This window comes from Meriones unguiculatus, chromosome 2, assembly GCF_030254825.1.
Source record: "Meriones unguiculatus strain TT.TT164.6M chromosome 2, Bangor_MerUng_6.1, whole genome shotgun sequence".
In the NCBI taxonomy this organism is placed as follows: domain Eukaryota; kingdom Metazoa; phylum Chordata; class Mammalia; order Rodentia; family Muridae; genus Meriones; species Meriones unguiculatus.
Window position 1 is genome coordinate 189,345,283 of NC_083350.1, and position 14,816 is coordinate 189,360,098.

The window sequence follows — 14,816 nt, forward strand, 5'->3', positions numbered from 1 at the left end:
GGAGGCTCCTCCTGGCTGTGGCGCGCTCTGTGCTTGGGGACCAGTTTATAAGGACATGCATCATAGAGCAGTTTCATCACTAGAAGAGGAAAAGCCAACGGCCAAAGACCTGCTCCCCGTTTAGCGGGTGATAAAAGGAGCACAGGTCCGACGTGGAGACACCGTGATCTCACCACTTAGGAGGCGGGAGTAGCATGATGAGGAGTTCGAAGCCAACTTAAGCCACATGTCCAAGAGAGAGAGCGAGAGACAGACAGAGACACAGAGACATAGAGACAGACAGACAGAGACACGGAGACAGACAGATGGAAACAGATCTACTCCAGGTGGTGTGCCCCAGCGAAGCTCAGCCTCGCCCAGCGGGCACACCTCCCCAAGACTGGCCCAGGAACCGGTTCCTCCCCCTTTTGTTAAGTGTCAAGCGAATGGGTTTCCTGTTGACTCCGGAATCCCGCGAAAGGGCAGGAAGGGGCCAGGCCTCCTGGTCTCTCTTCTCCCCACGCCCTTTATCTATTTCGTGCTCGTCTGTTTGGGTTCTGGGGTGTTCGCAGCCTGCGTGCGCAGGGCGGCCTCGGCAGCCGAAACCCCTCCCCGAGGAGGCGAGGCCGGCGGGAGCCCGCCCGACCCCAGGCTGGCCCGGGCGGGGCGGGCAGGAGGCGGGAGCTGCCGGCGCCGCCGCGAGCCGGAGGCGGGAGCTCGGCCCGGCCCGCGCCCCAGCGCCTTCCCGCGGCCTGCCGTGCCCGCCGTGCCCGCCGTGCCCGGGCTGCGCGGCGGCGCCTCGCCCATGGCTGAGGGCCGGCGGCGGGAGGACGAGGAGGAAGAGCTGCGGGAGCGCCGCGAGCTCGGGGGCCCGCGCCGTGCCCGGGGCCGCGCGCTCCCGGGCCACGCCGCTGCAGGTGAGGCGCGGGGGAGCGGGGACGCGCGGGGCCGGGGGCGCGCAAGGGGTCGGGGGGCGCGCGGGGTGTAAGGAGGCGCGCAGAGGACCGGGGGCGCGCGAGGGGTCAGGGGGCGCGCAAGGGGTCGGGGGGCGCGCGGGGGTCACGGGGCGCGCGAGGGTCCGGGGGCGCGCGGGGGGCTGGGGGCGCGCGGGGTCAGGGGGCGCGCGGGGGTCAGGGGGGCGCGCGGGGACACCCAGGAGCCGGCCCTCTGCGCTCGGCGGCCGCCCGCTGAGTCGGGACGAGTCTGGCACCTTTGACCTGCGGAGGCACAGGGCGGGACAAGTGGCCTTTTCCATCCCGAGTCCCCGTTTCGGGCCTAGGGGATCCCGTTGGCCTCTCTACCTGGAGCCGAAACTCCAAAATTTCCGTGCAAACTCAGCCCAGGGCGCCGGCCGAGCGGGTGGCCGGGCGATTCCTTATCGCCGGGTGAGTCAGAGGCCAGGGAGAGCGCCCCACCTCTGCCCGGCCGGTGCACAGCGGCCCCTCCCTGCGGGGTCGCCTGCGCCACCTCTGCCCGGGCACGCCACGTGCTGATCCCGAGCCGGGGCTTGCTCGGCAGCAGGTGAACCTCGGACCTCTGCCGGAGAGCTGTGTTGAACTACCCCCCTGTCTGTTGGGGGGAGGCGTTCGTCTGGCCGGGGGCGCGTTTGGGGGCCTGAAGTTAGCGTTCTGACCGTGTTTGGGCGCACATGCAGCTTGGGGGGAGTGTACGCTCGACACCCGCCTTTCCCCGGGGTGGCCCTGAGGCTGCCGCGCCGGCCTCAGCCGGGTAACCCGAGCCTGGAGCGAAGGCTTCACCCCTTCACGGAGGGGACGGTCTGGGGCGCCGGAGTGCCGTCCTGGAGTCCCCTCACACAGTGGCTGTGCAGAGGCTCTGCTGTGTGGCCCTGGGGGAGCCGCGTCAAGGGAAAGAGACGCTCATCAGGACAGCATACCCCCAGCGGAAGTCCGGGACCTCGGAAACCACTTCCTGCGCCTGAGGTTAAACCTGAGACTAAGCCACTAGACTGTCACCTTGAACGCAGGCTGACAAGGATTGGCACGTCTATCCGGCGTAGACCCAAGTGAAGCAACACCTATTGTCGAGTAAATAACTCGAGAATCCCAGGTTGCGCCTCAGCTGCTGAACGATTGAGGAAGTGCGGGTCTGGGCTGGCTTCCCGCACCTTTCCACGAGAAGCCTCCCTCTTGCGAAGGAGTGCGCTGTGGAGAACTCTTGGAATTTGAACCAAATACGACCCAGATACGCGCTCAGCATTCTCCAAGGCCAGCACAAATGCGTTTTTGTAACTTTTTCCTACTTCCGTGGTGTCCAAAGGCTGCGGGGCCTGGGCTGGGTTCTGCGAGAACACTTTGCCAAGATGTGCTGGGGTGTAGTTTCTGCATCCAGAAATAGGTGTTTTCTGCTTTCTCTATCCTCAGTACGGCCTTCGTGAGGCGGCCAGGATTCCGCCATTCCATGATGCGCATAAGAGGGTCACGCTTGTAATTTTTAGGTTTTGTTGCCTTGGGAGTAAATTGTTTGCTGGTCGACATGCTTTATAGGTGGAGCTCCTCCCGCCAAATTTATTAACGTGTTTTTCAAACACGTTTTGCATTCCTTACCAAGCTTGGGCATTAGCTGAGGCGCTTGTCTGGTGCCCTCTTCCAAGAGGGCACGCTCGCTGGAGGTCCAAGTCCCTCTGCTCCTTACCCTAGATGCTTGCCTCTGGTGTTTCCCCTGCCGCCCTCCAGTTGAAGGTTTCCTTCTGAGGACCGTCCTTCTCTTTAATCTCTGAACCCCGAGGCTGTAGACGGGAAACAGTGAGCCGCCTCACCTTGCTGCCCTGAGTGCCGGCATAAAGGCAGCTACAATACGCATCATATAATGAACTGTGAGCCGCTTTGTAAGTTAGAACGCGAGGGCGCCTTAGAATGCCAGAGCAAAAGAATGTCAGTTCTTACAGCCGTGCTTCTCTCTCCCCAGATACGGCCCTCTCTCTGTGTAGTTAACCATTAAAAACTCTCTCTCTCTCTCTCTTCCTGTGTGTGTGTGTGTGTGTGTGTCTAGGGATGGAACTCAGGCCATTGTGTGGACTAGGCAAGTGTTCTACCACTTACTACGTAAAAAAAAAAGGCTTTTTGAGCCCATTTCTCCTTTTGTCTTCACAGTTTTAACAGCCACAGCCACATTCCCCTGCAGTGTTGACGGTCACACCTCGCTTGGTTAGAACCATCCAGAATGCATCCTTTTTTCCAAGCTCGCGCTCTGTAACCCAGAGCTCTGGGCTGGTCAGTGCTCCCTGGGCCTGGGCCTCCTAAATGCTGGGCTCGCGTGTGCAGCCCCAGACGACACTTTGTTCTAAATGTCACACTTTTCCCCGTCGTTTCTCAGCAGACAGGTGTGGGGCATCCTTAGAAGGCGAAAGCGATGTTAACCATCATTTCATCGTCGTCCATGTAGGAGGAGGCTGAGATTTGGTTCTTACATCCTAACATCTGTCAAGTTTTTGTTTGTGGAGCAGGGGACACGCTGGAGAGCAAACCCAGAGCCCTATATATATTTTTTTAATTTATTTTTAAAATTCCAAGATCTTACTAAGGGTGCCAAATGGGCTAGTTCTTCATATTTTGATGACTTTTAAAATTCTATTTCTCCCCCTCTCCACCCATTGCTTCTTTGGGTTTTCAGTTTTCTCTTCGTGATTAAGAGAACCACGTAGACAAAGTTCCGAGAGAGGGTGAGATTAAAAGAGAGAAAGAAAACAAGGATGAAGGGATGAGGAAGAAGAAAAAACCAGTTGAAAATTGGCAGGCTTGGAGCAGCAGCCTAGTGGACCGACTTTACGAGCAGTAGGGAGCGGGGAGGTGCCCGCTGCCCAGATTCCGATGCAGGCGTGCTAGCGGATGCCCTGGAGGTCAATCCTGTGCCACACGAGCTGTTCCTTGTTGATGTGTGATACAGATCCTTGGTTGCCTCGCCTGACGACAGTTAAAATGTAAAAGCCAGATACATTTTAATTCTCAGCCCATCTTACCCATTAAGTGTCAGTCTCGAGCAGGGCAGACAGATGTGTGTGAGGATCAAGGGTTTCTCCAGCTTTTTCCTTGTGAACCCAGATTGCCTTATGGGGGTTGTGCAAACACAGATTGCTGGCTGCCCTCTCAAGGATCCCCACTGGCTTTGGGATTAGGCCTGAAAATATTCTTTCTTCAGAAAATTACCATTTGTTGGTTTGTTTTGTGTGTGTGGCACAGGACAGCTGGCTGGGGCCTTCTCTCCTTCCACCGTGTGGGTCTCGGGTTGGCATCGTCGGCAGTCACCCGTGTCCACTGGGCACCCTCACCGGGCCAGATCCGAGACTGTCCGGAGCGTGCTCCAGACGCTTTGCTGCTCCGGTTCCTTCGGAAGTTCCTGGGGACAGATCAGCTGAACAGCGAGGTGCACGGGGGAAGAGCCCAGGCTGGCACAAAGCTTGTTTTTCTTCTGGGTTCCTGGCAGCCTGAAGGACTCCAGGTTGGTCTGTGTGGCCAGCCCCGGGCGTCAGCACCGTTCTCTGTTCTTGACTTCTTCTGTTTTGTCATTGGCCATCCGTACAGCTGAGGCTACTGTGTCCATCGCCGTGTCACGCTGGTGAGGGCTGGTGACGTCAACCCCGTGGAGGCCAGGGGAGGAGGAAGCTGAGTGTCCAGTTCCTTCCAGCCTTCCTGAGACTGCCCTCACTTTTAAACCGCTCCCTGTCCCGGGAAACCCCAAAGTGCTAATGCGTCAGGGCTCAACCCGGCTCAGCAGGGCCAAGGTGGCAGCTTCGCTGACCTCGGAGGGAGAGGAGGAGGAAGCTGGCTGACAAGCTTGCTTATGTCAGAGTGGGCATCGCGGTTCTCAGCATTGTTTGCGAGCTCCGTAACAGCGCAGGCCGCGGGGGTAGTTAGCCCGTCCTGTGGAACGGCCCTTCTTCAATGTTCTTTCACTTTACACCCTTTTGGGACCAGAAAATTTTCGTATACCTCTGATGGACAGGCCTGTAAAAACATTAACTGATAAGAAATCATAAAGAATTTTATCTTACAATTCTTTGATGTACGAGTAATTTCCCCACTTAGTAAAGAAGAAAAGCAAATTGGCGCGCTCCTCCTCGGGTGGGTGCGTTCTGTAAGTGTTGGGTCGTGGCAGAAGTGTCAGCGCTGTGCTGGCGCTGGAGCACCGTCAGTGTTTTTCAGGGATGTGGGTACTTGGATTTGAGCTTGTCGGTGCTCACAGACATCACGTAGCTCAGGTGGCGGGAGACGCTTGGTGCTCACTCGCGGTTGGAAATTCTGGCCCAAGCCCAAGACAAAATGCAGGAAATGCTTTGTTTGGTTGGTTGGTTTTTTGAGACAGGGTTCCTCTGTGTAGCCCTGGCTGTCCTAGACTTGCTCTGTAGACCAGGCTGGCCTCGAACTCACAGAGGTCCACCTGCCTCTGCCTCCCGCGTGCAGGGATTACAGGCGTGCGCCACCGTGCCAGGCTACTTGTGGGTTTTATACCAGCAGAAGAAGGAGCAGGAACATAGTGTGACCACATCTGGGAAACACAAGCTTGTGTTGAAAATGCCCTAGTCCCACTAGACTCCAGAGCACGAGGCCAGCTCTTCATCTGGGCGTTCCGGAAGCCAGCAGAGGCCTGCATGGAGGTCTGTGTGCCACGTGCCTGGTGCCCACACAGGTCAGCAAAGGGTCCGAAGGTCCAGACGGTCGTGAGGCCTTTTGTGGGTCCTGGAAAGATCCTGGGTGCTCTGCGAGAGCTACAGTGCTCCCAGCTGTGAGCCAGGCCCGCCCTGTGTAGACCCTGTGTAAGTGGCCAACAGTGCTGGTCAGCTTCCAGTCTTGTCACGGTGAAGTTTGTTCTCATGACTTAATTTCCACCAATCAGAAGCGAACAGTTTCCTTCCTCCTCCTCCCTCAGCCTTGGGGATCAAACCAGGACTGTCCCTGCTCTCTTTCCTTTCTTCTTCTTTTGTGAAATTTATTTTTAAGCTAAAAGAGCTGACAGTTTTATTTTTACATTTGACAATACACAGTTCTCCCTTTAGTGTGTGCGTGTGTGTGTGTGTGTGTGTGTATGTGTACCATGTACATGCCTGGTGCCTGCATGCAGAGGCCAGAGCGGTACCGGGTCTCCCGACCTGCAGTCACTGGCTTGTAAGTGCCCGTGTGGGTGTTGGGAATGGAACCCGGATCCTCTGCAGGAGCGGTAAATCTTCTCCAGATATGTAAACAGAAACATCAGAAAGCCAACCTGAAGTGAACGCTAGGAGCTGTAAATGTTTGCACCCTGCCACACCGTCACAGAGAGCGCTCCCGTGACCCTTAGGGGTGGCATAAGGAGCACAGGCCTGGCCTTGGGGCCCGAGCTGACCTCGGAATGGGGTGCAGTGTCAGTCTCCCAGGCGCGGGGTCGCAGGTGTGCAGCCTGTACTCCTGCCGACTCACGCCAGCTGCTTCTGTGAGGGTGTGTGTCCCTTAGCCCTGGGCCCTGCTGGGACTTTATCCGCCTGTCGCGTTCTGGAGAGCACACACTAGGTGTTCTGTTCTCAGCCAGAGGCTCAGCTCTGCGTCTCAGCCAGCCTGTGGCCGCAGAGGTGTGCGCAGTGTCTTCCCGCCTTTGCTCTCCGATTTTGTGGGTAGAGGCTCCTGAGGAGCCGGGCCTGGCACATGCTGGCCCAGGCAGCTCCCCAGTCCCCACTTCCGGCCCTTCTGTTGTGGAGCCGCCTGGCAGAGCAGCCTGCACTTACGCTCACTCTCCTTCAGGCTCCCTGTGGCAGCTCCGGGTTTCTTGGTTTTCCTGCCTTTGATGTTTTTGAGGAATGCTGGTCAGGTATTTTGTGCTGTGTGTGTACTGGGATTTGTCTGCGCTGTTTTAGAGTTTGAGAAGCCACTTAGTTATTCCTTCATGTTTTTGCTGTGTGAGAAGGCGCAGCTGTGCTGTGCCTTGTGGGCTTGCTCCCACTTTCCTGTGAGCTTCTGGGTAACTGTCCTGCCTCTGCCGTCTCTCACTGCGCTGTCTCACCCACCTTCTCATGTGCTTCTGAGCACCAGTCTGTGGTCCTTTCCCACGCCATCTCCTCGCCCTGTGGTTTTTCTACAGCTCAGGCTCGGCCAGGAGGCCATGCGAATCGGCATCTCTGTCCACTCTCAGGGATGTGCTATTCATTGCTTCCCCTTGTGGTTGCTGACTTTGGGAGGAGCTGCCAGGTCTCCATACCTCAGCTCCCCACAGCTCCTGTACTGTCACCGTGCAAGGCACGCCGGCAGAGCAAGACGCTGATAGATCTCTCAGCATAAGCATCTCCACAGGTTAAAAAGAATTCTGCTGCACGAGAGACCGTTTTGGTATTTTCTTTTTCTTTCAGGCTAGCCTCGAGATTGCTACTTAGCCAAGAATGACCTTGAACTTGTGATCCCTCTGCCAACATCTTTAGAGGGCTGGAATTATAGGCCGCTGCCAACATTCCCAGATCTCACAGTTCTGGGAACCAAGCTCAGAGGCCCCACGCCTGCTAGGCAAGCCTCCTGCCAACCGACAGCACTCCTGGCCCTGAGCTCGCTCTTTTCTGCCCCCCCCCCCGGGTAGCTTTGGCTCTTCAGCTCAATGGGATTTACTTTGGTTGCGGAGAACCTCAGTTCTTCCACCTTAAGTCTCTATGTCATTTCATGCCCTAGTGTAAAGGGAAGGCTGTGAGGCTCCCACCGACCGAGGTGCCCCATAGCAGCTAAGAATCACTGGCACCACGGCGCACTATCAGCAGGTGTGATGACGAATGCACACCCCTTTCTGGGTTTGAAGTGGAGGGGCGCCAGGGAGCAGCGCCCCTGTGGACCACCACTGGGCTGTGATGCTCAGGTGATGAGTTACTGTCTGTGGGCACCAGGTGCCAGGCCGTGTTCTAGGTGTTTCACATGCAGTTTTCTCCTTTAACCCTGGCGTGAGTCCTGTGGAGAGGGTGTGACTCTCCTCATTTATGGGGGAGGCCCAAGACCTGCACAGGGGCGACCTGCTGAAGGTTAGGGATGGTGGCAGCGGGACTGGGGGCACCTGTCTACTAGTGTCGCCATTACGCCTTCCGTGGTGGCTGGGAATTCGAGACGCTGACAGTGGTGAGCATACTCACAAGTTTGGCACTCACGTGCACAATGTGTAGTTACGGAGTCCCGGCTACCTTTGGGCGAGCCGGGAGAAGGAAGCCCCTAGAGTGTGGAAACTGCTTCTTCTGGATTTGGCATTTTCCTAGTGTCAGTGTAACTCAGAAGAAGTGAGCAGCAGCCATGGGCAGAGGTGCTGCTTTTCCTCAGGTGTTTGAACAGGCTGTCGATGCAGTGCTAAAGGAGACCACAATGCCATCCTGGACTGCTGCTGGTGGGCTCTGGAGTTTGCCAGTTTCAGTACGGCTGCTTCCGTTGCAGAGAGGCTTGTTTCCAGAAGTTCCGTTAACCGAAGAGTCATTGTATTGCAAGATTGTTGATGTTTTTTCCCCTCTGGGACCTGATGAGCGCCAGGGTACAGAGAGAATGTTTGTGCAAGATGTAGAAGATTCATTGTCTTTGAACAGTATTACCTTTCCTAAGTGGTCCTTTTCTAAGTGACCCCAGTGCCCGAGATTGCTTCTTCTCCTGAGACCATACCCCTTGCTGTTGGCTTCTTCATGAAGGCTCGTCACAGAGCGGGGAGACCCGAGCTCTCTGGAGGTCCCGGGGCAGATTTCTGTTACGCAATATTGCTGCCGCAGTCGAAGATATGCTCTCGTGGTCTGAGTGGATTCTGCTGGACTAAGGAGTGTGGTTGGTAGCTTTAAAATGTGCGCTTATGTTAGATTTTCTTTTTTTTTTTTTTGAAACAAGGTTTCTCTGCAGCCCTGGCTCTCCTGTAACTCACTCTGTAGAACAGGCGAGCCTTGAACTCACAGAGATCCACTTGCCTCTGCCTCTGCCTCCTAAGTGCCCGGCTTAAAGGTGTGTGACACTGTGCCCGGCTTACATTTGACTTTTAATTGGATGCTTGATGTGAAATGCCTTATTATCACAAACATAATTTTATCTTCTACCCTGTGCTATTTTTTTTCGTATAAACACCTCACCGTGTAGGGATTTTCCCTATTTCTGTAGCAGCAGGAAGACTGCAGGGTGTCTCAGATCTCATTGTCCACAGATCTGCTAGAACCTGCTAGAACGCAGGTCAAGATTTCCTTCCCTTCTCCTCTACCGCTCGCCCTTTCCTCCTGTCCTCTTCCCTCTCCCTTCCCTCTGTGATGGGGTTTTACTGTTCCCCAGGGTGGTCTTGAACTCCCGCACTCAAGGGATCCTCTTGCTGCATCAGCCTCCTGAATAACTGAGGCCAGGCTCCTACCCCTGCACTCTGCAGTGGAACTCCTCGTTCCTGATGTGAGCGTTCAGCCCCGAGCTCACAGTAAATAAATAAAGGAGTAATAAACTAAAAGCAAACAGACGAGTCTTGAGCTGTAGCGACAGCTCGGTGGTGAAGCAGCTGCACTTCCACCAGGCCCGGGCTGGGTTCTCAGCGCCCACATGGTTCTCAGCGCTGCCCTCCAGCTTCTGCAGGCAGCGGCCACGGGTGTGCTGCACAGACGGACATGCAGGCAAAAGAAGCAATTAAAAGAGGAACATTTAAAAAGGAGCACTACTCAGCTGAGCAGCCATGCCTCCTGCGGACTCTCTGGGCGGTCCACTTTGCTCAGCCCACAAAAGGCCGCCCACCCCCACTGCTCGGCATTTGTTTGTTTGATTGATTGACTGATTTTTCTTCGTTGCATTTTAAAACATGATTTCCCGGAAATATCTGGCCAACAGAACTCCATATTCTTCTTCGTCAAAGCGACTGGAAAAAGTGACCTTGCAGAGTTGCACAAACACGGCTGTAAGTGGTGTTATAGGGAAGGCCCGGCACACGCCCGGACAGTGGACTGGAGGAGGCCCGGGCATCTCACTTTATAATCCTGCACTGTTTGCTCTCGGTGAGAGCTTACTATTTTTGAAAGTTAAAGAAAGGAAAACAGATTTCAAACAGGAAGGGTGAGGCCATGTCTGCGGCAGCTCAGGCTTCAATGAGTTTGTCTTCAGAACAGAAACAACAGAGAGAAACCTGAGGCGCACTCGCCAGCTGCCCTCGTGTACTTGTTCATATTATGATATTTTTAAAATGCTCTTCTCCGCCGAGATGAGTTACTGTAGAAACAACAGCAAACGCTGTCCTGCTGATAAAGGAAATGATTGATAAACTGTCAGGCCGATGATGGCGGGAAGGGAGCGTGTAATTGGGTTTCCACTGAAGCTCATTTTTCAAAACGCTGGCTAATTTATCATTTGTTCATGAGTTTGGTCTGATGCTATTTACTTGTTTTCACAAACGCTATAATCACTTGAAAAGCAAAGCCTCATTTATAATCAAACTTTCGCTTGCTTAACATAATTTAAAACCCCAAGTGTTTTCTGCTTTAGTTTTGTGTGTGTTTCCTATTTTTCTTGTGACCTAGGAGAACTTCTGAGGACTGACTCAGGAAACAGCATTCTAAATGCTCAGCCTTGACCGGGGGAATGGAGCACACCTTTAATCTGAGCAGAGGCAGAGGCAGGCTGATCTCTGTGAGTTCCAGGACAGCCTGGATTACACAGAGAGACCCTGTCTCAAAAAACCAAAATCAGAACAAAACTAAACCAAATGTTCAACTTCCTGCTGACTAGCTGTCCTGGTTAGTTAACATTAGCTGTCAATCAACGTGACAAAGCCTAGAACCACCTGCAGGACGCGCAAAGAGTACCACGTGGATAACGGCTTTTGTCTGGTTACTCTGCTGCCCAGGTGCTCGGGCAGCAGGTGTGGGAAGACCCACTTCTGTGTGTAGGGCCTTTGACAGTGAGCTAGCCAGGCACAAGCTCCAGCTTCCTTCCTCCTGGCCTCTGCTTCCAGCTCCAGCTTGTTCCTGCATGGTGTCCCTCAGAGATGGGCTGTGACCTGAAGTGTAAGCCGAATAAATCCTTTTCTCCCTGAAGATGGTTTTGGTCAGCGTTTTATACAGTAACAGAAAGAAAATTAAGGGGCAAGAGAGATCACTCAGCAGTTAGGAGCGCTGGCTGTTCTTCCGAGGACCCAGGCTCAATGCCCAGCAACCACATGGCAGCTCACAACCATGTGCGACTCAGTTCCAGGGGATCCAATACCTTCTTCTGGCCCCTGGGGGCTCTGCATGCACAGTGTGTGTGCACACAAGGTACCCATACACATAAAAGAGAAAAATAACCACAGAAAGGAAACTAGAATACCAACTTTACTCCGTGACTCACTCTCAGAATCTTCAATGACAAATCCGAAGGTTATGGACCCAGGCCCCAAGTTCATGACGGTTATAAATAAAGTTTTATTGACACACAGCTTGCTGCCCTCCCTTTAGAGGAAAAATTTTCCAGTTCCTGTTTATCAGGTTTGCTTTCAGGCTTTACCGTCTTGGTTCTGGATTTGGATATATAGGCCAGTGTCCTCACCAGCCCCTTCTCGGTGAGTTACTACAGAGACTCAACCGGAAGAGGGGAGACACCATAAATTATGCAGTTATCTGTTAGCCATGAGCCCGACATAACCTGTCACTAATGCTGTGGTTAAAACAAGCTTTAACTCTCGCCGTCGTGTTCAGCTGGGGAGGTGTGCACAGCCCGGGGTCCACAGCCCGGGGTCCTGGCTGTGAAGCAGCAGGCGCACACTGAGTGCCAGCGTCTGAAGCCCTGTGTGAGGCCTCGGGGGCCGGTGCACACCTTTCTTTGGCACCGGGTGGCTGCGTCCTCCTGTGGGAATCCATTTCCAGGGCACAGTGACAGGCAGAGGAATAGACATCTTCCAGGCCTGCTTAAGCTTTGCTGGTTTGGGGAGCTGAAGCTGATGGCAGAAACCGGTTTGGGGATCCCTGTGGTGGTGTTCGTGACCCTGGGGTTCAGAAGTCACTAGAAATCGGCCCAGTGAGCTTTTGGACTATGCTAGTTTTTGTAACCTGCTTACTCCAAGCGCAGTGTTTTGAGAAGTTTAAAGTGACAATATGAAGGCTTTAGATCGGGGCATCCAAACTGCTTGGTTACTGGCTGAGGCTCTTCGAATGGATTCACGTCTTCTTCTTTGTGTGGTGCTGACTTAGTCTCAGAGCAAGGGTGCATTTATTTTCTTTGTGGCCTTTCCGAATTAAAATAGCTTCACTTCAAGGGAGGGGGCTACAGCTGGAGTACAAAGTGAATAAATTGTAATAAATAATAAATAAATTTAAGAAAACAAAAAATTAAAATAAAACACATTCACGTTTTTTAAAAAAAAAAAGCTTCGCTGCACTCGTAGGGTGGGAGATGCCTCCTGAGATCCAGATGCTGCCCTCTGACGCAGTTCCCAAGGCCAAAATATTTTTATTATTCTAAATGCAGCTAACAGAATGCCATTGCTCAAACAGCCGCTGTCACTGCTCTTTACCTTGCCTACTGGCATGGAATTTTTAGTAATATGAATCAACTCGGAAGCTTTCTAGTTGTCACAGCACACATTTCTGTCCTGCTAATTTTAAAAACTTAGCTCGAGAAGGTGAGCAGTGTTTGCTCCAACATTTCAAAGGGAGTTGTGGCGCCACAGCCAAGACCCTAAGCCAGCTCAGGCGACGGTGAGACTGCCATGGTGCCACAGCGGGTTTGAACCTTCCACGTGGGTCACATCTGTGATGTTTGCTCTTCTTTCAGCAGCCAGAATGCGGGAAAATGATTCTTTTTTAGGTTAAATGTTCCTTGACTCTCCCCATGACTTCACATTAGAGGCTCATGACGTCAGAACAGACTCCTTTGGCATCGCTGATAGACCTCTGTACTTGTAGGGGTTCTTGAATATTTTGAAAATGATAATATGTGAATGTGCATTATTTTGTATTTGTGCTGGCAATGTGGAGAAGATAGTCCATACTGGAAAGGATCCTCTTATTTTTCTGCCCTTCCTCTTGAGCGGCATCATATCTACTTGGATAACTAAAAGGTCTTCCAAAGCGAACATATCTGTATTAGTTTCCTATTGCTTTTGTAAGGATTTACAAATTAAAGGCTTAAAACAACATGCAGTTAAGAGTGTATATAGTTCAGAGGTTCAAAGTCTAAAATCTCTCAAGTGCTCAGAAGAGTGTCTGTAGGCCACACGGATAGGTCATGGCTTTACTTTTTGTTTATTTAGAGGCAGGGTCTCTGTGTAGCCTGACTGGCCTGAAACTCACTCTGTAGTCCAGGCTGCCTCGAAGTCACAGAGATCCCCCTGCCTCACCTCCGCAGTGCTGGGATTAGGTGTGCACTGCCATACCCGGAGATTGGACCTTGCAGGTTTTAGGAGCCATGTATATTCCTCGGCGTACAGTCTCGGGCTTCCTCTCCAGCACGAGCTCTTTGCTTCTCTAGTTCCTCTGCCTCCCTGCTGACTACATCTTCTGTGCCCGAGCGCCTGTGTCTGACTCCTCCCTCAACCATGTCAGTAGACACTGTGCTTACACAGGGTTACCTACATAGCCCAGGACAGTTCCCCACTCTGGTGCCTGATCTTGGTGCAAATATTCCTCCCTGTGTATGAGAACATATTTACAGGCTGTGGGGATTAGGTATGGGAGTCCCTGCAGGGCATTATTTATCCCTTCGCCTAATTGATAGCACAGTGAATGCACTCTTCCTCCTTCCTCACTGAGACCAGAGACCTGTGAGCCTAGGCATTCTTGATCTCTCCCATCCTCCTGCCTCAGCGTCACGCCCACTCACTTCCAGATACAGCCAAAGCCGGTCTGGTGTTGACTTGTTGCTACCATCCAGCTATATCCAGTTTCATCCTCTTCATCAATTTCTGCTAAGCACAGAATGGACGTCTTAAAGCATCCTGGCGACCGGGCTGGCCCCATCCTTTCACGCTTGGGTCTTTTGAGTTAATTCAGGGCAACACCGTGGAGGCTAAGAGGCAGGCACAGTGTCCCAGGGCCAGATCTCAGGTGCTTCCCAGCCATGTGGAGAGGGAGTGTCTCACATCCCAGAAGACACTGGAGGGAATCCGGGTTTGGTTAAAGACAATTATCCTTCTGTTCCCCGGATGGAATGTTTCCTCTCGATTACTGGAGAGAGTGAACTTGGGCTCTGACGTGCTGAGTCTTCCCCTCCAGGTCCTGAAGAAAGAATGTGTTTTAAAAAGTTGCAGATGACTCATTTCTATTATGTAAATAAACTGGGTTTTGTCAGAGCTGTTGGGGAGATTGCCATAGTATCCACAAAGCAAGACACAAGACGTCTGAAAAGTGAGGTGCCACCAATGAAACAGCGACATGCAGGCTTCCATCGCCCTGGGGACCCGTGTCCCCATGTGTGTGAGACTGCCGTGTGGGCTGATGAAATGGCGGGGGGTGGGGGGGCTAGGTCATTACCCAATTCACTCTGTCACAGAGGGAAAAAAGTGGCTATCACTGTGTATAGATTTCCCTCCTCCCACTTTTACAGAAAATGCTGTTTACTAGATTTTCAGCAGTTTTTGTTAAAATGCTGCCTTAATTAAAATTTCTCAAGACCCTGAAAATGGAAGGTAGAGCATATGAAAGTGAGGTGCTCCAAGAAGCAGCATATTCTGCAAATTAAAATTGATTTTAAATCAGAAGTGCTGTATTGAGTCCTCCAAGGCGGGAATAAAGGCACCCTTGTTTGTATCCTCCCTGACAGCGTGAGAGCCTGACAGCAGTGGTCACCAGTAGCTGCTCGACATTTTAGTTCTGTGAATACAAATGTCTATTGATTTTCCCCCTCAGTAATGTCTTAGCAAGTGCCGTATCCCACGCTGGGGTTATAGTTTCCACTTTGTGTTTTAGCATCTGAAAT

The 14,816-nt window shown here is 52.9% G+C and overlaps 1 protein-coding gene across 2 annotated transcripts in view; it reads left to right on the forward strand.

Annotated features, from left to right (window-relative positions):
- The first annotated feature begins 211 nt into the window (after nucleotides 1-211).
- Nucleotides 212-14,816, forward strand: part of Sh3d19 (SH3 domain containing 19) — a 119,363-nt gene continuing 104,758 nt past the window's right edge. For both annotated transcript variants that reach the window (XM_060378518.1, XM_060378519.1), the window contains exon 1: nucleotides 212-896. In XM_060378518.1, the coding sequence (XP_060234501.1) occupies nucleotides 227-896 (670 nt within the window). In that variant the 5' untranslated portion in view covers nucleotides 212-226. The remainder of the gene's footprint in view (nucleotides 897-14,816) is intronic.